We start from the raw sequence: 24,624 nt of genomic DNA, 5'->3' as shown, positions 1-24,624 counted from the left end.
GGGCCCTGGGGCAGGGATCCTGGGCCTGTGATTGCCCTTTGCAGCCCTGGACCAGGGTCCCTGGCAGTGGAGGGACAGAGAAGCGCTCTACTAATACCTTGGCTGCCCGTGGCCAGGGGAAGGAGGACACACCATGCCAGCACAGCCTCAAAAAGGTCCTATAAGGGCTGGAGTTTGCATATATTGATCTGTGTGATACTCGCTGGGCTGGGCCATCCTGCAGGGGTATAATCATAAGGTCAGGGCTGCCCATTCCCTCAAGATATATGAAGCCAGAACCTGAACCCATGTAAAGTAGCTATCGCAGTAAACCATGAAAAAGGGAGCCTGTTACTTTATCTTAAAATTTTCTAAATCATGAAAATATGTTAATTTTATAATATATTAAACATAAAAGTTATTTTCCATTCATATACTGCTCATCATGTATTTTAAAAAATTTATAATGGGGTTCTGCTGAACATGATAATTAAAATTAGCATTTTTGCTTGACATCCAATAATAGTCACAGCCAACATTTATTAAGCTTTCATCACGTGGTAGTCATTCTTCTCATCAGTTTGTTTTATCCTCACAATTATCTCCACAAGATAGCTACTATTAATGTCCCCATTTTACAGACAAGCAAACTGAGGCATAGAGCATTTACTTGATTTGCTCATGACTGGAGTCTGGAGCCTGTAGGTTTTTCCATGTTAGTTCAAATAGATCTATTTAAAATCAATGACTCCATAATATTCCATTATTGGATATTTATTTATTTATAATATTTATTTATAATATTTCCATTATTGGATGAACAGTTAGGTACTTCCCAATAACCAGTCTCCTACAGGCTTTCCTGGTGGCTCAGCAGTAAAGAATCTGCCTGCAACGCAGGTTCAGTCCCTGGGTTGGGAAGATGCCCTGGAGAAGGGAATGGCTACCCACTCCAGTATTCTTTCCTGGGAAATTCTGTGGACAGAGGAGCCTGGTGGTTACAGTGGGCTCACAAAAGAGTCAGACACGACTTAAGCGACTTAACAACACACGGATGGATATGTGGATATTTTTCATCTTTTTCTCTAACATTGTCATGATCCACCTCTTCACACATATGTTTGTGGGCTTGAATGTTTCTATAAGGAAAATACCTGGAAGTATAATTGCAAAAATGTATTTTAAAGATGGTGAGCGAAAAAGAAAATATGTAACTCACAAAAGCAGCCCATGAAAGGTGGGAGCAACCGTGAGCTCTCAGGGGATACCGAAGGACTTTTGTCCCCTACAGGTGTCAGGATGTTGAGCTGGGTCCAGAGGGTGCTGCCTCAGCCCCCAGGGACTCCTCAGAAGACCAAGCAAGAGGAGGAGGGGACAGAACCAGAGCCAGAGTTGGAGCCGAAGCCTGAAACAGCCCCCGAGGAGACTGAGATAGAGGAAGTGTCCCTGGTGAGAACTGAAGGGCCAGGAAGGTCACGCTGGCCTCGCTGCTCAGAGAATCCCTGGCTTGGATCAGTTGCCCCCACCCAGCTTCCAAAACAGAGAAAGTTGGGGCCAAAAGGAAACATGGGGGGCGGGGGTATCCTGGTTCTATAAACAGCCAGATAGTAAACATTCTAAGCGTTGTAGGTCACGCTATCTCTGTTAATTACTCAATTCTGCCACTGTACTGTGAGAACAGCCATGGACAATATATAAATGAATGAACATGGTGGCTGTGTTCCAATAAAGCTTTATTTGCAAAAGCAAGCACTAGGCTGGATTTGGCTCACTGGCCATTGTTTTCTAACCTCTAGAGTCTAAAACAGAACTAATCAAAGTAGCCAGGCCCTGAACCATTTGTTGCCAGTCCAGGAGGAGACCAGGAGCTTGCCAGAGATAAATCTACTATATATTAAGCACACTGCTTAGTTCAGCTGGTATTGTTTTGCAGGACGACTTTCTCCTTAAAGGAAGCAGTGTGTTGATAATACAATCTGCTGCAAACCTCATAAACATTGTGGACCAGTAACTGTTTGCAGACTGCCACTGGTTCCTGGTCCACACCTGGGACAGCTCTAGATTTATATACATATTTTGTGCACCTGTGCATGTATGCACATCTCTGTATTTGTGTGTTAATAGACCTGAAATAATGTGTTTATGAGTGGATATTTGTATGTCAGTGCAAAACCACAAGTATATTTGTATACACCTATATATGTGTGTGTGTATGTTTATGTGACTGGACATATACATGTACGTGTGTACAAACAAATATCTGTGTCTGGGTCTATATGCAAACGTTAAGTGTATGCACACTTGAGTGGGGCAGCTTTCTGGGCGAGGTGGTAGACCTTTGTCTCCCAGGTGGGAGGTGAGGCCCTAGGATTTCAGAGACCACTGTGAGAATAGAGCTGTTTGGTCCTGTGGGGGCTCGGTCATGGGTGGGTCAAGGGCTGCTCTGCCTGTACCAGGGCTGGCATCACTGGGGGCTCACATGACCCTGTTTGAACCCTCCAGCCACCGGAGGAGCCCTGCGTGGGGAAGGAAGTGGCTGCGGCTACTCTGGGTCCTCAGGGTGAGTGCTGGAAGCCCTGGCCAGTGGGTGGGGGGAGGGCGGGGAGGGAGAAGGGCTGTATCCTCCACTTAGAGCCCAGTAGCAGCCCATGAGATTGACCCATGAGTGCCCCTGACAGATGAAGAAACTGAGGCTCAGGAAGCTAAGGGCAGACTCCTGGGGACTTTCTAGCTGAGCTGAGCTGGGACTGCAGGCTTCCAACTCCCTCAGGGTTCTCCCCTCTCCTCCGCCTCTGACTTGACCTCCCCAGCAGGTAGAAACGGGCCTCTGAGAAGGTCTAGTCCTAAAGTCAGAGGGGCTCTTTCCAGGAACCCAGGAGACTGCTCTCCCTCCGCCCACATCCCTCCAGGCCCAGGTCTCTGTGGCTCCCGAAGCTCACAGGTACTACAGCACCTTCCCCTCTCCTCAGGGCCAGCCCCCACCCAAGCTAGGGAGTCACTGCGGAGGCGGGGACGGCCACTGCTCTCTGCTCTGCAGTCATTCCCAAGCAAAGGCCCAGGTGACCCTAGGAATTGGCTGAGGGGCACCTCAGGCAGAGGAGGGGGGTCTCCTGGGCCAAATCGACCATACGACCAAGAGAAATGGAGGCTGGGGACCAGAGATTTCTCAGTGCTCGGGTGAAATGCAGGTTTGGTGTGGCCAGAGCTTCTGATTTTCCCCATGAAGACAGGAAATCCAGACTTTCCCATGAAATCTCCCAAAAAGGTCACATTTTAGACCCTGGGTGGTTGCCCCAGTGAGCATGTCTGTGGGGGGCACAGGTTGGCCTCAGACGGTGAGTCTGTGATTCTGTCTAGGCTGACAAGCCTCTGTCACAACACCCCACAGGAAACCCTCAACCCTTCCAGAACATAAGACATGAGCCAAGTGCAGGAGGGGCCCCTTGGAGCCAGGCTTACTGGACACAAGGATAATTGGCTGATGTTTTACTGAGTATCTCAGCAGGGTGGGCTTCGAATGGCATGGGGCAGGCCTGGCCTCACCAAGCATTGGTGTCCCCCATTTTCCAGAGAGGGACACAAGGCTCCTAGAGGGAGTTGATGTGTCTGAAGAATCACAGTGGGAGATAGAGGCATGGGGTTCAAACCAAGTTCTTTAGGATGCTGTGGACTGCCATGTTGATCAGGGAAGGGTTGGGGGCGTTGAGGGCAGGCCAGTCTCTCTGTCCCTCAGCGGTCCCAGAGGCTGGATGCTGACCTGGCTCAGGAAGGGTGTGGAGAAAGTTGTCCCGCAGCCTGCCCACAGCAGCAGGCCCTCCCAGAACATTGCTGCAGGCCTGGAGAGTCCAGATCAGGTAGTGCTGGGGTTGGGAGCTGCGGTGGGTCGGGGGAAAGGGGCGGGAGGGAGGCCAGCGCACCTGTATCCTTTGCCCACGTCTGTCTGTCTCAGCAGGCAGGAGCACAGGTCCTTGGGCAGTGCGGCACTGGGGGCTCAGGTAAGGACAGGAGGCCAGATGGCATTATAGTGGTGGGTTTAGAGGCTGCTAGGACTTCCCTAGTGGCTCAGTGGTAAGGAGTCTGCCTGCCAATGCAGGAAATGCAGGTTCAGTCCCTGGGTTGGGAAGATCCCCTGGAGAAGGAAATGGTAACCCATTCCAGTATTCTTGCCTGGACAATCCCATGGACAGAGGAGCCTGGCGGGCTACAGTCCATAGGGTTACAAAGAATCAGACATGACTGAGCAACTGAGCGCTGAGGGGCTGCTGGGTTGGGCCCAGCTCTCGGGGAAGAGTCCATGGGGCCAGAGCTCATCTGTCTCAGGCCTGGTTCAAACCTGGGTTTGAGTTGGGTTGACGGGGGGCTCTGGGCAGCCCTCCTGCTGCTAACAGGCTTCTTTTCTTTTTCAGATGAACCCAGTGGACCCTCCAGGGCTGAAGACCCAGGGTGAGTCCCTGTCCCCGAGCCCCATCTGTAGTGTGTGTGGTGGGCTCAGCATGCCCAGAGCCGAGGGTTCACCACTACCTCTATGTGTGACCTTGGACGTGCCTCTTGTCTCTTCTGGACCTCACTTTTCTCATCCACAGTATGGGGATGATGAGCCCTGTGCTGCTCATAGTTTTTTGTGTTCATTACTGGGAGATTCTCAGATAGGGGCCAAGGCATGGGTGAGCTGCTTAGGGGTGGGCCTTGTGTAGGTGGGTGCCACATGGAGGTGGGTACCACACGGAGGTGGATGCCCAGAGGCAGGATCTGGGCCACCATGGGGGACACTAGGGTGCCCAGTTGGCCTCACAACTGGCCACAGCTTCTGACATCTCACGGTGCTTCCCTGGTGGCTCAGACACTAAAGAAACTGCCTGCAATGCAGACCTGGGTTCTATTCCTGGGTCGGGAAGATCCCCTGGAGAAGAGAAAGATAACCCACTCCGGTATTCTTGCCTGGAGAATCCCATGGACAGATGAGCCTGGTGGGTTACAGTCCATGGGGTCACCAAGGGTCGGACACGACTGAGCAACTGACACTCTTACTTCACTTGCTCTGACTTCTCAGAACTGACTGAGAGGGTGGCAGGCTGGGTGGTGACTGTGGCAAATGGGGGAGCCCATGTTCCACTCCTGGGAGGGGCCTCACTGAGCTCCCCCTGCCTGTGCCTTGATAGACTGTCAGGTCCTTGAACTCAGGCGTGTTTGTCTAGGTCACTGCCAAACCCCTAGTGACCAGCACAGTGCCTGCCGTACAGAGGCAACTCAGCACAGAAGAGATAAATGAATGAATATACAATCACACATATCATTCATTCATTGATTCATTGCTCCTACTTGCTCTCTATTCCTTTTGTCCCCTGGAGGCTGCCTAGGTCATGGGCCCCCAGGGTTACCCTGGAGACTAGGGAGACCAGTAAAGCCATTAAGGATGAAGGCACCCAGAGGACTCGCCAGCTTTCTTTTGGGCCACACCTGGGAGATGGGTTCCCCTGGGAGCATGGAGCTTCCCTGAAGAGAGTGGGGCTGCCTGGAATAGATGGATCTGGGGACCCAGTGTTTATCCCAGAGTCAGCTATGTAATTGGTGGGGCCCACTGCAGAATGAAAATACAGGATTAAGATGGTGACAATAGAACATTAAACCAAACATGAGCCTTTCTAAGTATGGGGCCCTGTGTGACCACACTGTTCACATACCCATGAAGCCAGACTTCTCTGTGCCAGTCACAGGGAGCACCACCCACCCCCCTGCTGCATTCAGGTTCGCAAGCAGCCCCAACTCTCATCTGCTGCCAGGAGGCCAAGGCTGGGCCTGTGGTTCCAGAGCCTTGTCCAGCCTCGGGTCAGAATTTCAGTTTGGCGGAAGTCCCCTACCACTGGAAGCCCTTTAAGAGTATGCAGTTCCAGGTCCCCACTGTGCGGATCGGGAGCCGGGGAAGGGCTGATCACTTGAGTTTGCTCAGCGGACCGCTGGCCCCTCTGCAGGCCCGGGCCCTGGCTGCTCCGGTGGTTCGAGCAGAATCTGGAGAAAATGCTGCCTCAGCCCCCGCAAATCTCTGAGGTGAGTTGAAGAAAAGGGAGAGCAGGCAGCTGACTACCCAGGAAGGGCCTACCTACTCCAGCAAGCGCTCCTCACTCCTGGGACCCTTGGAGGGGGACGGGCGCTCTCCTCCCTGGTGGGTCCTTAGTGGGGAGGAATGGCTACAAGAGGGGCTAGGGATGGAGGGGAGGAGTGGGCGGGGCTGGCCAGGGCTTGCGCGCACCAGGCCTCTTCCTCCGTGACGTCATTTCCTGTTTTGGCCCAGGGCTGGGGCGATGAGCCTACAGATGCTGCCTTAGGTCCAGGTACAGGGAAGGGGCCTGGGGAGGGGCTGCCTGGGATGGTCACAGACTGGGCTGGGGGTACAAATGGGGCTCCAAGGGTGCTCGGGGAGTGGTTCAGCTTGCAGGGAACTGGCTGTTTTGGGAACCCTGAAACCCCTTCCCTAGTCCAGGCTGGGAAGCCAGGGACAGCCTCGTGAAGGCCTGGACAAGGCCCTGTACCTCAGCTCCATGTCTGTCTGAGGATGGGGAGAGTTAATGTGGTCCTGAAGGGCCCCCCCCACTCAGTCACATTGGCACCTTGAATCTGGATCCCATGCCCTTAGGGGTTGCATGGAGCCCCCCATGTCATCCTTACCCCCTCCCTCTCTGTTACTTAGAGCCCCCAGGACCCGCCCTGGAGATCAAGCCCATGCCGCAGGCCCAGGAGAGCCCCTCCCTGCCGGCTCCTGGCCCCCTAGAACCTGAGGAGGAACCGACCCCAGAGCCCCAGCCCAGTATTCAAACCTCCTCCCTGCCGCCCCCACAGGACTCTGCCAGGTGAGCCCCTCAAACACCTCTGCTCGCACGGGCAGCAGGGTCAGTGCCTGGCCCCAGCCCAATACCGCCCCCGCCCCCCCCAAAACGAGTCTTTTAAATTAGAAAAGTAACACAGGCGCCTGGGAGAAAACTCCAGTGGGTTTGCAGCACCCCCTCCCTAGGCAATCACATCTGCAGCTTCTCCTGCTTCTGCACAATTCCGAGATGCAGACGAGCTTGGAGAACATTCCTCCTGCAAACATACATACCTGGCAGCAGCAAACTCTAGATACGCTAGACTCTAGCAGTAGATTCCAGTTCATCTCACTTTTGTTTTTAACCTAAAAATAGAGGTGGTTTTTACACATAAAGGTCAGTTCCACTCTTTCAGCGACTGCATACTACTTCATTATACCGATGTGCCGACTTTTATTTAACCACTCGGTGGACATTTAGGTGGGCTTCCACTCTTGGAACAGGTAATATACTTGTACAGGCATCATCGCGTTCATGTGCAAGCGAATCAGAGGAAGTGGAGTTGTTGGCTCAAAGGATACACACATTTAAAATCAGGATGGCTACTTCCCTGGTGGTCCAGTAGTTAGGACTCCGCTCTTCCAGTGCAGGGGACACGGGTTTGATCTCTGGTTGGGAAATTAAGATCCCTCATGCCATGTGGCCAAAAAAATAAAATCAAGATGGGTACTGCTAAGTGCTCCCACCCTGGCAGTGTGTGAGGGGCTGGAAATGAATCTTAGAGGTGGGGTGGAGGGTGGCGGGGGACTGAGTTACTTGCTGGGGTCTGAACAGTCACCAGAGGCTCAACTGGGGAGGCCAGGATGGGGCAGCGGTGTTCAGGGCTGGGCACTTAGGTTCTGGTTCCTCTTCTGGCGGGTTGCTACCTGCCTTGGGGAGGGCTCTGACTCCAGCCTCAGTCTCCCTGAGTTCTCCTGCCTGGACATGCCCCTTCTCTCTCTCCCACTTGCAGGTTGATGGCATGGATCCTGCACAGGCTGGAGATGGCCCTGCCACAGCCAGTGATCCGTGGGAAGGGTGGGGAGCAGGTGGGTGCTGTCTGGGGGAGTAGGAATCCTGGGTAGTGGTGGTGGGAGGGTCCTGGGAGCTCAGACAAGGGTGAGATGGTCCCTGGTCAGGGAGGGCACAGATGGAAGATGGGAGCCTGCAACCGGAACTCAGCCCCTCTAGCCTGCCTGTCTGCATGGCTCATGTCCATTCCACACACATACACTCTCTGGTCACTGTGACTACAGTGACCGCCTGCCCGCTGGTCACAGTCAATGGGGAGGTGCTTTCATGCGGGGAGCAGAGAGGATGTGGGGTGCAGAGGAGGAGCCTCCCAGGAGCATCAAGGAGGACTTCCTAGTAGAGGTGGCCTGCAAGCTGAGACCTGAAGGAGGAGTAAGAAGAAGGTAGGAGAAAGTGAAGGAGGTGGTGTAGGAAGGGCCCTTTAGGCAGAAGGTCAGTATGTGCAAAGGCCCAGAGACAAGAGAGGCCCAGAATGTTCTAGGAAGAAGTGGGGCTCTTGGGAAGCCAGCGGGTCCCATGTGCATTTCTGACGACCTAGAGCTCCCACATGGGTTGGAGGGAGGAGCAAGGCACCCTACCTTTCCCTCTCCAAGAATCTGTCGCCTGGCCTTTCTCCCTTGGACACAGTTGAACATTTTCATAGAAGCATCTGGAATGAGAGGCCTGGGTGGTAGTCCCCTGTAATGGAAGGTGGACAGGAAGCTTCAGGACTGCTTCCCTGCCGGGCTGACCCCTCAGGCTCCATGTTCACACACCCTCTGTGGGCGGCAGAGGAAGGAACACCTTTGGAGCTCCCCAAGAGGAGGGAAGGGGGTGTCCAGCAGCAGGAATGATTAGTGGGTGAAGATGCATTGACTGGGGGTCTCTGGGGATGGGCTGGCGGGGAGAGGCCTGCGTGCAGATGGAGCTTTGAGAGAACCCTCAGGGGAGGATGGGAGAGGGTTTTCATGCATAGAGAACCAGAGAGAGGGCAGCTAAGGCAGGTGCCCACCTGGGCAAAGGAGGTGAGGTGGGACCAGGCAAGCGGTGAGCCTGATAGGGGAATGACTAGAGCAGCGGGCCACTTTGAGGCGTAGGGAGTGTCTCGGGTGCAGTGAGGAGACCTCTTACTCCTGGTGTGCCAGCAGTGCTGACTGAAGCAGGAAGGCCGGTGAGGAGCCCACAGAAACTGTTTCCCCATTTCTCCCCATACAGGAGTCTGACGCCTCAGTGACATGTGATGTGCAGACCAGTAAGTGACACCTTAGTGGGTCCTTGTGTGTGTCTCCATGGGGGTTGTTTGGTTTGAGTGTGCATGGGCCAGGAAAGGACATGGGGATGGCCAGGGCAGCCAGTCTCCAGACCTGGACCTGGGAGAGCCCATGCTCTGCAGGCCACACTTCGGGTCAGCCTGGCCAGGCAGCCAGAGCCTGGCCCAGAATCAGATGGTGGTTGGAGACCCCCTCCTGGGGACCGGGGAGCCGAGGGGATGGGCACATAGGCAGGAACCTGGCCTGCCTGCCAGCTTCTATGCAGAAAAAATAATTCTGAGATCAAGTCAGATGAGCCTCCCTTCCTGCGAGGAAGCCCTGGAGAGAGTGTCCCATGGTCCCCTGGGCTAGTGGGTTTGGCTCAGCAGAGTCCCTGGTTATGGGGTTAAAGGAGAGAGATGGGCTTTCTCTGGGGGTACTGGACACCTTGAGCTGGGAGGGCATCCCCTCGCCTGTGGGGAGTGTGTATTGCTTTTTATCTCAGCCCTGCAGGAGGACCGGGCCCTGGAGGGGAGGGCTGAGATCCAAAATCTGCTCTTCCTTCATGTCATGGCCTCTGGAAAGGCATGTGGCATATGGGGCACCCACACATCCATTCATTTGTCTGTTCATTTGTTCATAAATGCTCATGGAGAGCTGCTGTGTGCCAGGCCTGTGATGAGAACTGGAGGTGAGCGGAGCAGAGTTCAGGCCCAGAGCAGTGGCCCTCTTTCACCCTGGACACAGGCCCTCGGAATGTGGGCCCTGGGTGTGCCAGAGCTGCCTGCCCCAGCCCCACTATGGTGGCCTTTATGACCCACTCCAGTGTTCTTGCCTGGAGAATCCCATGGACAGAGGAGCTGGTGGGCTGCAGTCCGTGGGGTCAGAGTTGGACATGACTGAAGCAACTTAGTGCACATGGTCACTCCGACACAGGGCGGCACGCACAGACTGGCTGACTGTGGAGCTCAGGCATGGGAGGCGATGGGGTTTGTGTAATCATGGTAGTGTCGTGAAGGGAAGGCTCAGGGCAGGGTTCACTCAGTCTCGAGCTCACAGCCACCCTAAAGGGTGCAGAGCAGGGCTGCCCATGGCTATTGGGGTGGGCAGAAGGGCAGAGATGTGCCCAAGGTCACAGAGCAGTTGTCATGGAGCAGTGACTAGAGTCCCTTGGGCCCAGCAGCAGCTGCTCAGCCAGGCCAAGGTTAGAGGACCGGAAGCCCTTCCCTGGAACAGAGACCCACCCCCTCCACTCCCAGGGGCCAGTGAGAGATCTGAGGATGGACCCCCGTCCCGCCCTCCGAACCCGCTCTCTGCTCCTCCAGAAGCCAGCTGCAGGCAGGACCTCGCAGTGTGCCTGGAGCATGTGGGTCATGAATGAAACCAGGGTGTGTCAATTTCCTTAGGGCCGCCATAACAAAGACCAGAAGTGGATACCCTCAAATGGCAGAAATGGACTCTCTCTCAGTTCAGGAGGCTGGGAGTCTGAAATCAAAGGGTTGGTAGGGCTGGTTTTGGGGCTCTGAGGTGGGCCCCGTGCTGCACCTCTCCCCTGGCTCCGGTGGCTGCTGGCCATCCTCGATGCCTCTTGGCGTCTAGCTGCCCTCCAGGCTCTGCCTTTTCTGTGTCCGCCAAACCTCCCTCTCATGTCTTCTGTAAGGAAGTGTCATTGGGTTTAGGTCCCTCCCATTCTAAATCCTGGAGAAGGCAATGGCACCCCACTCCAGTACTCTTGCCTGGAAAATCCCATGGACAGAGGAGCCTGGTAGGCTGCAGTCCATGGGGTCACTAAGAGTCGGACACGACTGAGCGACTTCACTTTCACTTTTCACCTTCATGCGTTGGAGAAGGAAATGGCAACCCACTCCAGTGTTCTTGCCTGGAGAACCCCAGGGACGGGAGAGCCTGGTGGGCTGCCGTCTATGGGGTCGCACAGAGTCGGACACGACTGAAGTGACTTAGCAGTAGCATTCTAAATCCAGCATGACTTCACCCTGAGATCTTTAACTAGTGACACCTGGAAGAACTCATTTCCAAATAAGGTCCCACTCACAGGTAACAGGGGTTAGGACTGGGATATAGTTTCTTGGGGCGAACACTGTTCAGATGAGGGTGGCCCTTCCCCTGCCGGTCCCCCAGACCCCCCATCCTTTCGCTCATTCACTCCCTCTGCCTGTCCACCCCGCCACCCACTCCTCTGTCTTCTCCTTTGTTTCAGGGGTGGTGGCAGCTGGAAGCCTCTGAAACAAAAGGGAAGGGAGCCTGGGAGAGCGCAGATGGACACATGGACAGATGGATGGAAGGAGAGAAGGGTGCCCTGAAGAGAAGACCTGCGGGGGAGGGGAATGGGGTGGCCATTGAGCTCCCCACCCTCCTTGAACCCCCTACTGCCCACCCCCCACCAATCCCAGGCAGGGTGACGGGGAGCCAGTCCCAGAACTGCCCCTCACAGACTAAGGCTGCCCTTTTCCACCCGAGCAAGGGGAAGGCCAGCCCGGCAGCCTGTAGGGTTTAGGCTGGACAGCGGGAGGACCTCCCACCAGAAGGCTGCAGGGACGCCCACGGGCATGGCTTTGAAAGGACACCCACACAGTTCTCAGGACGGTGCCTGACACACTCAGCGCCCCCAAAGGACGGTTTTTCCCGAAAGAGGATCTCCTTAGGCTTGGCCATGTTCTTCCCCTCCAAAATTTGGGGACCACTAGTGGATGACATCACTATGCTTTAACTGACATTAAAAAGCATATGGTGGTACATCAAACTTGTGATTGCATGATGTTACTGCTCCGGGTGAGGCTAAAGGGAGTACTTAGGTTTGAGACATGGGTGAATTAATAAGGCCTGCATATTGGGGTTGTCGGAAGGAGTCAGCCACGGGTCCTGAGCCAGTTGCCCTGGGTCCCAGCTGACCCACAAGATGTCTTTGTTTGGGGCAAGGAGGATTTTAAACATTGGCATTAGTTGTTGACATTGAAAAATCAGGTGACTTGGCACTGAAAAACCTGGCTTCTCTTGACAACTGGGAATATCGGGCTGTCATGGTCCCACACTGTGCGCTGGGGACAGTCTGAGTGGCAGCTGCCACCTGAGAGCAGGGGGCACCCTCCGCTCTCATCTCCCCAGCTACACAGGCCTTTGAGTTTTGAGACCCCCGAGGTCTCAGACTGGCAACGAGGGGAGGGCAAGCTGGTAGAGGGAACGGGGTGAACATATGCCTGGTGGTGAGAGCGTACAGGGAGAAGGCTGGGCACTTCAGCGGATCGGGAGCCCAGAGTCCTTGATGCAGGAGGTAAGACTAGAAAAGTCAGGGCCTGATGTCAGGGAACTAGGCTGTAGGTGACGGGGAGCCGTTGGAGGTGGTTGAGCAGGGCAGTGACTTCGCAGAGACTACTCTGAGGCTAAGCTAGCATCGGAGGCAGAGAAGGCCGCCGAAGCAGGGGTTCTTGAACTTCAGGTGACATCTGGGGGTGGCTATGAAGAATGTCCCACACCCAGACCTTCCAATTTAAAGAGTGTGGGAGCCTGTTAATCTGCACTTTCAAGAAGCACCCACTTGCTCAGATGATTCTGATGATGGTGTAGTGGAGAGGACCACACTTTGAGAAATACCCAGTTAGTGAGGAGTTAGTGCTTCAGGGACCAGAAGATGCGGGTCTGGGCTAGTGAGAGACAGAGAGAGCAGGTGTCATGATCCAGGCGTGCCAGGGAGGATGAGGGTTTTAAGTACAGGCCAGGGCTTTGCCAGCAATCCAGGGACCGGGTGGAAGCCTTGGCCTAGAATCCATGCCCCTGGGCTCCCTGTCGGCTGGTCCTAGAAGCAGCAGCTGCCTCCCTGTATGGGGCTATCAACCTGCGCTGCTGGAGTCAGGACCCCATTTGGCTGCCCTGAAGACTGCCCTAGGCTGGGAGGATACTGCACAGGAAGGGGTGTGCCCTGAGGCACTCCAGGGTGAAGTTTAAGCCCTGGATGGAGCAGCAGTTTCCATGTGAGTTTGAGCATCCATAGCGCTTCGTGGCCCCATCTGTGACCTGGCTGCCTGGACGGACCCTGGAAAAGCCAGAAGAGCTAAGAGTCAGATGCCTGCAGAGAGGGTCCCACCTTACAGCTCCAGGGACAGTAGGGCCCCGCCCCAGGATCGGTACCCCTGCCTGCCCTTTCTGACTGGTGATCTCAGGCACCATCCCCTTCTTTGGCTATAAAATGGGGACAGGCCTGGCGCAGAGATGAGAGGAGGAAATGCTTGTAAAACGCCTGCTCACTAATTAGTACCTAGAGAAAAAGGGTTAATGAGAGAGAAAGCAAGGATGTGAGCAAGGATGGCATCCAGCGCCTGTCATGGAGTGGCTGCCAGTGCCGGGGAGGTGCTTCTGGGGCACGCTTGTCACCTAGGATAGCACCTGGGAAATGAGTCAGGGGACCTGGCCCTGCCTCTGGCATCCTGTGTGGCCTTAGACAAGTCACTCAGCCTGTCTGGTCTATAAAATGGGGAGAGGACTGTCCTTACCCTGCAGGGTTGCTGTGAAAGCTCATGAGCTCACAGGTCAGGGGATATTCTGTCCCATGGGTGACCCCTGGGTGTCAAGCGGGAACTTGCACCTTCAAGGGGTGGTCCGGATGAAGACCCCACACCAAGGCTGGGTGACAACATAGAACAGTCAGCACCTATGACCTGTATGTCCCACCACTGGATTCAGGGCCACAGTGGGAGGATCTTCCCTGGTCAAAATCCAGGCTGCTTAGAGGGATAGGGGAGATAGGACTGTAGTCTAGGATGTGGTGGGCACCTTCTCTGTGAGGCAGGATAACATCCGTACCTGGAAGACAGGAGGCAGGAGTGGGGAGTGAGAACTCTTGGAAGGAGACTGCCCCTGAGCCTGGCGTGAGGGAGATACCCTATAAAAGAAAGCCTTAATCTGCATCTCAGGTGGCTCATCTGTAAAATGGGGACTAAAACATAAAAGAGGGAAAATAAAATGGGGATAATAGTTATTCCCACTTCAAAAGGTTGATGTGAGGACTAATTGAGTTAATCCATGGGTCACTTAGTACAGGGCCTGGCACATAGTAAACGCTCAATAAGTGTAGCTGGGGCTATTGTTATTATCCTGCACTATGAACAATAACTCCGAGTCAAAGGAGAAGACTTGAGGCCAGCTTCCACTTAAAGTCACCGTTAGTAATTCACACCTGGCTTCAGGCCCACCAAGACCCCTGGAGCTTTTGGGGACCACCTGCTCCCAGGTAATCTTCACCTTTCTCCCCTTTCTCCTGTCTGGGGGTGGGCTCAAGCTCCTGATGAACCTCCCCTGCACCCACTTCTGCCACGCTCACAGCCCCACTTTCTCTGCCAGGGACCAGAGTCCATGGAGAAATGTTGAAAGTGAGACCACGTCCATGAGAAAGTCAAGTTCCCTTGGAGGTGGAGCCTCCAGTTCAAGAGAAAATCTTTCTAGACTCCCAGAGGCAGGTTCTGAGATTATGGGCATGAAGTATGCTGTCGGCAGGGGTGGCATCTGGAGAACAGGCAGTGAACAAGCTCCCTCTGTAGCCCTCGGGACATTCCGGGGCATTGCACCTGGATACGGCAGGGTGGACTTTGAGCATAGGTCTCATGATATCACCTGCAATACTGTGTTTGAAAGCATTGTTTCTGTACAGACCTCCAGGAAGGAAGCCCTGCTGAGAAACAAAGACTAATTATAGTGACAGTGTTAGTTGTTCAGTCTTGTCCGACTCTTTGTGACCCCATGGACTGTAGTCCAGGCTCCTCATTCCATAGGATTCTCCAGGCAAGAATACTGGAGTGAGTTGCCCTTCCCTTCTCCAGGTGAGATCTTTCTGACCCAAGGATCGAACCTGGGTCTCCTGCATTGCAGGCAGATTCTTTACCATCTGAGCCAACAGAGAAGCCTTGTTTCAAAAGGAAAAAGAGAGGGGGAACTAATGGAAGGAGACAGGGTGAATTATTGTGGGCCCCCGCGCATCACTTTAGCACTGGCCTGGTTGTCAATGGCCCTGTGATAACTGCTGTTTCCACTGCTTGGATGAGAACTGGCGCGTGGCTGATGATGACCAAGGCTCCCTGTGTGGTCCCTGGGACTCAGAGGCCCAGGCCCACTCTCTCCCATACCGTGTCCCCTGTAGTCAGCATCCTCCCTGGAGAGCAAGAGGAGTTGGATCTCATCCTAGAAGAGGTTGACCCTCACTGGGAGGAGGATGAACACCAGGCGGGCAGCACCAGCATCGGCCCGCGGATCTCGGAGGCAGCTCCAGCTGATGAAGAGAAGGACGAGGTGGTGGAGCAGATGCCCAGGTGGGAGCCAGAGAAGGCCCTGAAAAAAAGATTGTCTGGGAAGATAACAGGCCTATGGTACAGAATCCCCAAGGTACAAACGGGCAGAGAGCTGGGACCAAGCCTACCTTCTCCTCCCTCTCTCTCCTACCAGATACACATCTTTCTCCCCATGGGCACAACAGTTGCCAAGGTTCTTCTGTAACTTTCCAGGGCCTATCTGAGCATATGTGACCATGGATCCCCTTCATTTTTTTGCACAAAAGATAGCACATCACATCCATCGACCTTATTACATTCATTCAACAATGTACCTTGAGATCTTTCTGCATTGAGAACATGGAGATCATACTAATTTTTCTCAGCAACTGCATAGAATTTCATTGTATGGATATGCCAGAATGTACTTAACTTGTCCACTATTGATGGCCATTTTTATTATTTTAAATAATTCTGCCACAAGCACTCTTGTTCCATGTCCCTGAATGTGCATGTGTGTATATCTGCAGGATACATTTCCAGAGGGAGTTGCAGGGTCATCAAGCAAGGGAGTGTGTAACCATGGTAGTGATGGCCAGGTCACCCTCTGCAAGGACAGAAGCAGTTCAGTCCCTGTGGAGTCTTAGCTACTCAAGTCAGGAGGCCTCAGGTCCACAGGTCCATGACCTACATTGCAAAGATGGGGGAAACTGAGGACCAGGGAGGGTGAGGGGTGACCTAGGGTTGGCACCAGGGCGGTTGGGGGCCAGGACAGGCCCCTGATGCAGGGAGGGAGCCTTCATTGCTAGAGAGAGGCCAGGGCTCCCCAGGGGCAATCTTGCAGTTATAGGACATCCTACTGAGAACTGGGGCAGGAAGGGGACTTGGGATGCAGCTAGCTAAAAGTGACCTCATCTCTTGCCTCTGACCTCAACTCAGGGAGCTGCCTCGGATTCAAGAGGAGAAAGAAGATGAAGAGGAGGAGAAGGAAGACGGAGAAGAGGAAGAAGAGGAAGGCAGAGAGAAAGAGGAGGAAGAAGGCAGAGAGAAAGAGGAAGAAGAAGGTGGAGGGAAAGAGGAGGAAGAAGGTGGAGGGAAAGAGGAGGAAGAAGGTGGAGGGAAAGAGGAGGTGGAAGGCGGAGAGGAGGAGGAAGACGAAGAGGAGGTGCATGAGTAAGACACTTGTGTGCCTGGCTTAGGGATGACCCAGGGAGGGGCTGCTGTGGCTTTTGGGGTGGGAATGCTTTCTGCTGCTCACGGGAGCTCCTCGCTTTGTTCTGAGCTGTGTGCTGAACTGCTGAGCACTGATCAGAGAGGCTAGGGGGCTGCTGGGAGACCTCCACTGGGCTCATAATGACCTTGGGATTCACAATACCCAACACTCAACAACCACCCCCACCCCACCCACCCCTATACGGGCAAACAAATGTAGAATGCACCTCCACAAGAAGGAGGTTTTGGGGAGAGGATCCTGAACCATGCGAGCCGGACAGAAGGGCAGATGGCGAGATGGATGCACGTGGAAGTGACGTGCAGATGGCTAGATGCCTGAGTGGGGTTAGGGGGTAAGAGGCTGGACCGGAAATGTAAAGGCAGGTGTCTGGTCTTGTAGGTGGAATTGAAAGTGGGGCTAGAGGAGGTGTCCGGGGAGTGAGTATGGATGAAGGAGAGACCCAAAGGCCAGATCGGAGTTCAGGAGGAACCAGAAAGGACCAAGGAGGAGGAGAGGGAGATGAGAAGAGGGTGGGACCTGGAGGCCCAGTTGGAAAGTGTTTCAAGGAGGCAGAAGTGAACTGCAGCCTCAGGAGCAGCCTGCATGGCCCAGGAAGAGTAACAGTGTAACTTGAAGTGGGGGGAGATGATCCTTCAGAGGTGCCGGATTGTGAAGGCCTTGATGACTTCCTGGGAGCAATAGGGAGCCGTGGAAGGTTTGTGAGCAGGGGAGTGATGCAGGCTGGCAGCTGTACTGTGCAGAGATTGAAGCAGGAGGAGCATCGAGGTGGCTGGGTGATTTAATCTCTCCCCTTGATCAGACCGGGTGATTTAGTCCTTCCCCTCGATTCACCCCCTGGCATTATTCCCTGTCCCTGTCGTTCTACCCTCTGCGGTACCCCTTGGCCCACACCCTGCCTCCCTGTCGCTTTGGCCATGGCGTAAGGCAAGACAGTGCTGCGAGTGTTAGGAGCCCAAGCTTTGCTTCTCTCAGCAGAGTGACATGGGTGAGCAGCAGGTAGGCATAGATCTTCCGCCTCTATATCTGTAAAATGGGAGGTCTGGCGGGGGGATAATAGCCCCTGCCGAGTGGCCAGAGGGCCGGCTGAGGACAGATGCAGTAGGACCTGGTGTGGAGTATGTGGTCCATCAAAAACCACCAACCTTCTCATCTCTACTAAGAGTCACTTTTAGTCTCAGTCAGGAAACAGTTAAATCATGAGACTACATAGGATTTGGGAGCTAGAAGCCTGCTTAGTCTCCTCTGCTTTGAGTCCGCGCTTGCGCAGTTCACATATAATCTTTCCATCCTTAGCAGGAGGCCGTATAACTACTTGCTTGCCTCCAATAATGGGGCACTCACAACCTCTCAAAGGCTTATCGATTCCATCCACACATACCTCTGACTTAGGAAATTATTTCTTCTGCCAAAACTAGGAGTGCTTCCTTTTGGCTTCTGTGACCTGGTCCTAATTCTGCCCTCTAGGCCCCTCCAGAGCCAGGATGCTCTCACTCTCAGGTGAAGACCTTAGGTGCTGCCTGGGTCTTCATTAGTTCAGCCCTATCTGCTCTCTTCTTTCCACTTGCCTCTGGGTATAGTGCAGAGCTCTGAGCTGTTCTGCCAGAACAAACACATGCCCAACACACAGGCCTACAAATCCCTTTATATGCCACGGCTCTTGAACTAAAACATCACTTGAAGTCCAGGGAGCCAGTGCACCCAGGCACACATACTAACTACACACATGTTCTCTGTTCTCTGCCTAATACACACGGCACGCCACATGTATCTGCACTGTGCATGCACACCTGCACACAGACACAGACATGCTGGGTTATGTGCACACTTGCGTGTCGTCAGGGCGCTTATACCCCACACAGCCTGCGGACATGCACAGGTAACACAGGCACGGGGCACTCACCTGCATGCATCCACACTATACACAAGCACACACATACAGTTACCCACACACTCCCAGGCACGCACCTGGTCACGCACATATTTGCCCAGAACTTCAGACTCAGGGAACCTTGGAGCCTAGGGCCCCAAGTAAGGACAAGGGTCTTGTGATGACAGAGTGGCTGATCCCAGGCACAACGCCAGAGGGTGTCAGGCGTGGGACAGGTGGCTGGGCTGTTGCTGCCTGGGGAAGGATGCTCTTGCCAGCTCTGTGGAGACACAGGGGTTACTGATGACGCTCAGGCCCTGGTAACAGGCAGATGGTCGCCTAGCGACCCGATCTCTGCTGGCAACAGCTCAGCTTTACCTAGCAACCACAGCCTTTTGGTCCCCACCTGGTCTCCCTGGGGGCGTTTCTGCAGAGTTCCCTGCACATCCCCCCAATCTGATTAGAAGCAGGGAGGGATTGGAGGCTCAGTCACACTGGCTCTGGAGTTCGCCTTGCAGACTCGGGACTGGGCCAGGGCTCCCCAGTTCTCCACTGGCACGCACCGACCTGGGGCTTGGGATGAATGTCATTGCCCCCAGCTGAGCTCCTGCATCATGCGCGTCCCTGTTGGCAAAGTCAGCAAGACCCAAGTAGGTGCCTGATTCTCCCTAAGGGCTCCCCTCCTTCATTCTTTCGGGGTTGAGGGATGCCGGGCAAAGAGTCTACAGTGAGGTTCTTAAGTTGGGGACACGGCCTGCTTTGTGACTTGAGGGAGGAGCAGTGGACTGGTAAACTCTTGCCAGAGGCTATAGCTGCTACTTCCCACATCTTTAACTCAGAGAGCCAGGATCTCTGTGTTCCCCGCCTCAGCCAGTCTGTCTGAGCCTCTGCTTGCAAATCCCAGGAATTTGGGAGTTTTCCAGAAGCTCATGGCCTGCTGCTTCTGGGCAGGTCAGGAGGGGGCCTTGGCAGGCAGTGGGAACACTCCCAACCAGGGGCAATAAGATTTTTGGGTACATGGGTCCCCAAACAGCCCCTGGTGAGGCTGACAGGGCCACCATAGGGCCTGTTATGGTGTCTCCATAGCTGGAGATGTTTGTGTAAAATATTCTTCCATCTCTGTGGGTGATTCATAGATCGCCTCCTCGTCTGGGATTAATAATAACTACGACAGGAACAGTCTTAATAACAGCTGTCAAATATTTGATGAGCACTTGTGTTCCCTGCCACATGCTGTGCCAGGGCTCCTACTGCTAATCCCATTTCACAGATGAGAGCACTGAGGCCCAGAGACAGCAGCCCACACATCCAGGTTGCCCTGGCAGCGAGCGTAGAGCTGGGATTGTGTCCCAGGTCAGGCTGGGCTCTTAAGCAGACATCTGGTACTGCAGACGAGGAACGGTTCAACTTACCTGTGTTTAGAGATGGAGAACCCAGATGACTCTGGACAGGGGGAGATTTTTTGACTTTTCTCTTGGCTTCTTACTGGCACTTCTGACCTCACTCAAATAAGCCAGGCTGGGACTTCCCTGGCAGTCCAGTGGTTAGGACTCTGTGCTGCCAATGCAGGGTTATGGCTCTGATCCCTGGTCAGGGAACTAAGATCCCACATGCTGTGCAGTGTGGCCAAAAAACAAACAAAAAAAAAGGCCAGGCTGTATGGTAGAGGCTGGACAAGTCCTACCCACTTGACAGATAAGCAAATGGAGGCTTCCCAGGGACTTGCTTTCCAGGCCTGATTCTAGAATGAGCAAGACCCCAGGAAGTCTCTGACTGGGACTGTGGGAAGCTCATTTCCTGGGCCTTCATGCTCTGAGAACCGAGGAGGCCACTGCATCTGTTTCAGGGAAGGAGAGTCAAGTCAGCTTCTTGCAGCACCAGCCCATCCACCCCTTCTGGGCAGGGCCTTCTTCTCTGTTAGGCTTGAGGGCATGGTTTCTGTAATACTTTTAGAAGCCCTCCAAGAACATGGGCATCCCAAGTGGTGCTAGTGGTAAAGAACCCACCTGCCAATGCAGGAGATATAAGAGATACAGCTTTGATCCTTGAGGCGGGAAGATCCCCTGGAGGAAGGCATACCAACCCACTCCAATATTCTTGCCTGGAGAATCCCAAGGACAGGGGAGCCTGGCGGGCTACAGTCCATAGGGTCAGAAAGTGCAGACACGACTGAGGCGACTTAGCATGCAAAGAACATTTTAATTTCTTTCAAAAGCAGACCCAACAAATGAACTTTAAGATGGAAGAGAATATTTTAAATATAATATTACCATGTCAATCTTCATATAAATACAGTCATAGAATTTTAAAAATATATTTATGGAGGAAGGGGCCCGTGAAGGCTGAAGTGCCAAGCCCTGTGAAAGCCATAATATGCCCTTTTCTTTAAGAAAATCTGTTTCTTCCTGGGCAGGATAGAATCTGACAACTCAGGCACCTCAAAATGGAAATATGTATACAATGAAGAGAAAGAAAATGAGTTGGGTGCTTGAATCCTCCAGACACTCAGGTCACTCATCCACATCACCTGGGGCTGTGCAGACACTCAGAGGCTGGCAGTGGAATATTAAGGACTTGGCACTGGGGTCAGATATGCCCATCTTTTATCCAGGTTCACCTGGTACAGGCTATGTGACCTTGGCCAGGCCATCTGACCTCTCTGAGCCTCCAATTACTAAGCTCAAATGGGATCAATCACAGCTGGGCTATTAGGGTCATTTGGGTGAGGATTTGGTGGGACAAGTGGTTGGCCCTGTGCCTGGCACTCAGCCCTTGGGAACTGCTGTGATAATATGATTGCTGGCTGATTCCTTCTCCCAGGCTGCTGTCTCCAAACCAACTGGGCCCCATCTCCTCACCCACCTCAGAGGCTGAGACTTGCCTCTTTGGGTAGAGGACGGGAGATTCAGGTTTTCTGGGCAGCAGAAAGAGCATCCTCCATTCGCTCCTCGGTGACAATGGTCCATGGTGTGGGTTGAGGCTGCTAGGAAGCCAGATCTAATTCTAACCACAAAAATCACATTAGCCCTTGGTCCCAAGTCATCATTTTAATCCAGAGACTGCACACAGGCATCTCAGGGCCCAATTTAGCCTGGAGACAGGCTCTTTGAGATATTGACATATTAATATAGATGTCAATGTAGATCATACATATTTTAATATAGGTATTAGTTTGGATAAATTATCAGCCTCTAAAGATGGGGAGATTCCACATTCAAATGTGTAGTTCAGTCTTTCCTTGAAAATCAGCAGATCTGGCCATGGGGCACCCATTCCAAGCAGAATGGAGTTGCTGATTCAGATGGGCAGGGGTTCTCTGATTTGCCATATTCTCCTCTGCTCCCGATAGTCTAACCCTGGCCCCCTGTCATTCATGTGTGCCTTTGCCTGGGCCAGGGGCCCCTGAAACCTTCAGCAATTGCAGTGTGGCTCTGATCTCATGACATCCAAAGAAATCAGGGTGTGTGTCTGAATTTTGAGTGATGTGGGACAATATGCTGTGTGATTTTGGTCAGGCCAGTTGACCTCTCTGGGCTTCACTTTTCTCATACTTCCTTCTCTGCCTCCATCTTCAAGGTTGTCTGGAGACTCTAGGAGGGGAAATGCTGAGCATAGATTTTGAACACCATACAGTGCCCATTAGTCTCCCGTGCTGCAGAGGATGTTTCCTCAACACCATGCTCCAGGATTTTCTTTGCACATGCTGTTCCTATTTCCTGAACACCATTCCCCACCTATTTCCAACTCACAGGCCACCTCCTCTGGGAAGCCCTCCTTCCTAGCAGAATTGTGGCTGTGCCCTTCACAGCCGCTTGCTCCAGCACATGATGCAGACTGTGAGATTGTTAACAGGACGTGGTATCTGCTGCCTGCCCGGTGCTGGGAGCTTCAAGAGGCTGGGGACCGATCCTTAGGCATCTTTGTGTCCCAGCTCCTGGAACAGAGCCTGGCACTCAGCACAGCTCAGAAAACATTTACTATCCCTAAGCCCAGACCTTGCCTCCTGCCCCCTCACAGTCACAGTGTCCTGCTGGATAGTTACCTGGTGGCACAGAGTGAGGAGGACCAGAGCGAAGAAAGTGAAACCCAGGACCAGAGTGAAGTGGGCAGAGCCCAGGACCAGAGTGAAGTGGGTGGAGCCCAGGACCAGAGTGAAGTGGGTGGAGCCCAGGAGCAGGACGGAGTAGGCGGAGCCCAGGACCACAGCACCTCACACCAGGTATGGAGCAGCGCCAGGCCTCGTGCCCTGGCTACCTTGGAGGCCTGGGGCAAAGTCAGTGGAAGGGGCTGGGGCCTTGTCCGCTTTGTGTATGGGGGGTGGGGGGGTGAAGGTTCAGCTGATGAGATGCCCACTGAATGGAGAAGAGTGGGCTGGTAGTTGCTGTAAGGCCCTGCTTGTGTCAGGGATCAGATGGCATCAAGAAGGGCCTTGGCGACATGGCCATGAGTGGGCAGCAGTGGTCCTGGACTCCAGTCCTCATGTGGCTATGTGACCCTAGGTAAGACCCTACCCTGGGCCTCAGTGGTCACCTCTGTAAAATGGAGCTAAAAACCCCTCTCCAGAGTTTTGTACACGGCTGTAGGCTGTGAAATGTGGTGCCAGGCGGAGAGTGCCAGGGGGCTGCTTTAGTTGCTTTGTCTCCACACACACAGGGTTGCCCGAGAATTTCCCCTCATGAAATGTGACAGGTCCAGGTGTTGGGGCCTGGGGCTCCTGTGTGCACTGGATGCCCCAGAAGGTGGGCTGAAGGTATAACCAGCGGGCAGGGTAAGGAGTAGACTTGGGCCCATGAAGATGCCTGAGGGCAGATCCCCCGACACTGGCTGGGCTGGACCAGGGCAGGGATGGTTGGATGGTCACCCCTTTGGTTTCCTCTTTATCTTTCACAGGAGCTGCAAGAAGAGGCCTTGGCCGACAGCTCAGGAGGTAGGTGTGCAGTGGGGGTGGGGTTGCATACGAATGTCCAGGCTTCTTTGAGGCTGGGGGCAGCCAGGGCACAGGGGCAAGCCCTCCCCCTCTGCCTCTCAATTCCTTCCGCTCCGCAATGCATCCCATCCTCAGGCAAAACCCATTTTCTGCATCTTAGGACCACATAATCAGAGTCTGATGATGTATTTCAAAGGCCCCACGGGAACTGCCTTGAGGCCCTGCCCCCCGCCTTCCCCCCACCCCCACCCCACCAGGACTCCATGCGTGCTTGCTCACTCACTCAGTCCTGTGTGACTCTGCAACCCCATGGACTGGCGCTCACCAGGCTCTGCTGTCCATGGGGTTCTCCAGCCAAGAATACTGGAGCCGTTTGCCATTTCCTACTCCAGGGGAATCTTCCTGACCCAGGGATCGAACCCGCATCTCTTGCATCTCCTGCATTGACAGGCGGGTTCCTTACCACTGCACCATCTGGGAAACCCCAGGACCCCAGGAGGCCTAGGGAAACCCTACTCCCAGCTAATCCCTCCTGCCAACCTCTTCACTGGGTCCACAGCTCTCTAGGCTACAGACCAGTGAGAGTTTGGCTCAAATGTATCATACTTGAATGAAAATTGGGACCAGAGCTTCCTGAAAGCATGTCCTAGACTCTGTGTCTTTTGAGTTTTTCCTTACTGCTGAGATCTTTGGTACAAGTTTGGTCATTTGTCACTCCAACCCCTAATCCTGAGAACTTCAGGGACGACAGGCCAGAGTCTAGGAGAGTGAGGCCAGCTGGACACTGAACCCAGGCCTTGCAAACCTCCACAATCCTCAAGGCGCTAGTAGTGCTCCAGACGCCCTGGAAGGCAGACAGACCATTTTATAGATGAGAAAACTGAGGCTCTGTGTGGGCAGCAAGGACACAGACCTTCATGTCACTCCTGGCTCCCCCCCTCCTTCCTTTCTGTGTGACCTGGAGCCAGTCTGTGACCTCTCTTAACTGTGGCTTCCAAGTCAAGAAGAGGGGGCAGTAACAGTACCTACCTCACTGGGTTGTTGGGCAGAGTGGGGGTGACCTTGTATCCCTGGCCCTGAAGGAAGAGACCATAAATGGGGTCATGAGCCTGTTTCCCAGGCAGCCAGCGTTGGAGATGGGATGGACCCAGGTATCTTAACCCCAGGTGTCCTGAGTCTGCTTCCCACCTGGTCTTTGAAAAACATGCTCTGTTAACTTTAGCCCAAGTCTACTGGAAACCTGCT

At 53.8% G+C, this 24,624-nt stretch overlaps 1 protein-coding gene across 1 annotated transcript in view; it reads left to right on the top strand.

The window, feature by feature from the left end:
• Nucleotides 1–1,278: 1,278 nt before the first annotated feature.
• Nucleotides 1,279–24,624, top strand: part of CNGB1 (cyclic nucleotide gated channel subunit beta 1) — a 66,050-nt gene continuing 42,704 nt past the window's right edge. Inside the window, exons 1-15 of the mRNA XM_052656233.1 lie at nucleotides 1,279–1,428; nucleotides 2,482–2,539; nucleotides 2,848–2,920; nucleotides 3,713–3,833; nucleotides 3,929–3,974; nucleotides 4,386–4,422; nucleotides 5,949–6,024; nucleotides 6,269–6,308; nucleotides 6,665–6,824; nucleotides 7,792–7,867; nucleotides 9,045–9,081; nucleotides 15,225–15,393; nucleotides 16,291–16,524; nucleotides 22,470–22,671; nucleotides 23,343–23,379. Of these exons, the coding sequence (XP_052512193.1) occupies nucleotides 1,279–1,428; nucleotides 2,482–2,539; nucleotides 2,848–2,920; nucleotides 3,713–3,833; nucleotides 3,929–3,974; nucleotides 4,386–4,422; nucleotides 5,949–6,024; nucleotides 6,269–6,308; nucleotides 6,665–6,824; nucleotides 7,792–7,867; nucleotides 9,045–9,081; nucleotides 15,225–15,393; nucleotides 16,291–16,524; nucleotides 22,470–22,671; nucleotides 23,343–23,379 (1,516 nt within the window). The remainder of the gene's footprint in view (nucleotides 1,429–2,481; nucleotides 2,540–2,847; nucleotides 2,921–3,712; nucleotides 3,834–3,928; nucleotides 3,975–4,385; nucleotides 4,423–5,948; nucleotides 6,025–6,268; nucleotides 6,309–6,664; nucleotides 6,825–7,791; nucleotides 7,868–9,044; nucleotides 9,082–15,224; nucleotides 15,394–16,290; nucleotides 16,525–22,469; nucleotides 22,672–23,342; nucleotides 23,380–24,624) is intronic.

The sequence above is a fragment of the Budorcas taxicolor genome, chromosome 18 (genome assembly GCF_023091745.1).
Source record: "Budorcas taxicolor isolate Tak-1 chromosome 18, Takin1.1, whole genome shotgun sequence".
Taxonomy (NCBI): Eukaryota; Metazoa; Chordata; class Mammalia; order Artiodactyla; family Bovidae; genus Budorcas; species Budorcas taxicolor.
The sequence above is the reverse complement of the archived record's forward strand: the minus strand, read 5'-3'. Positions and strand labels throughout refer to the sequence as shown.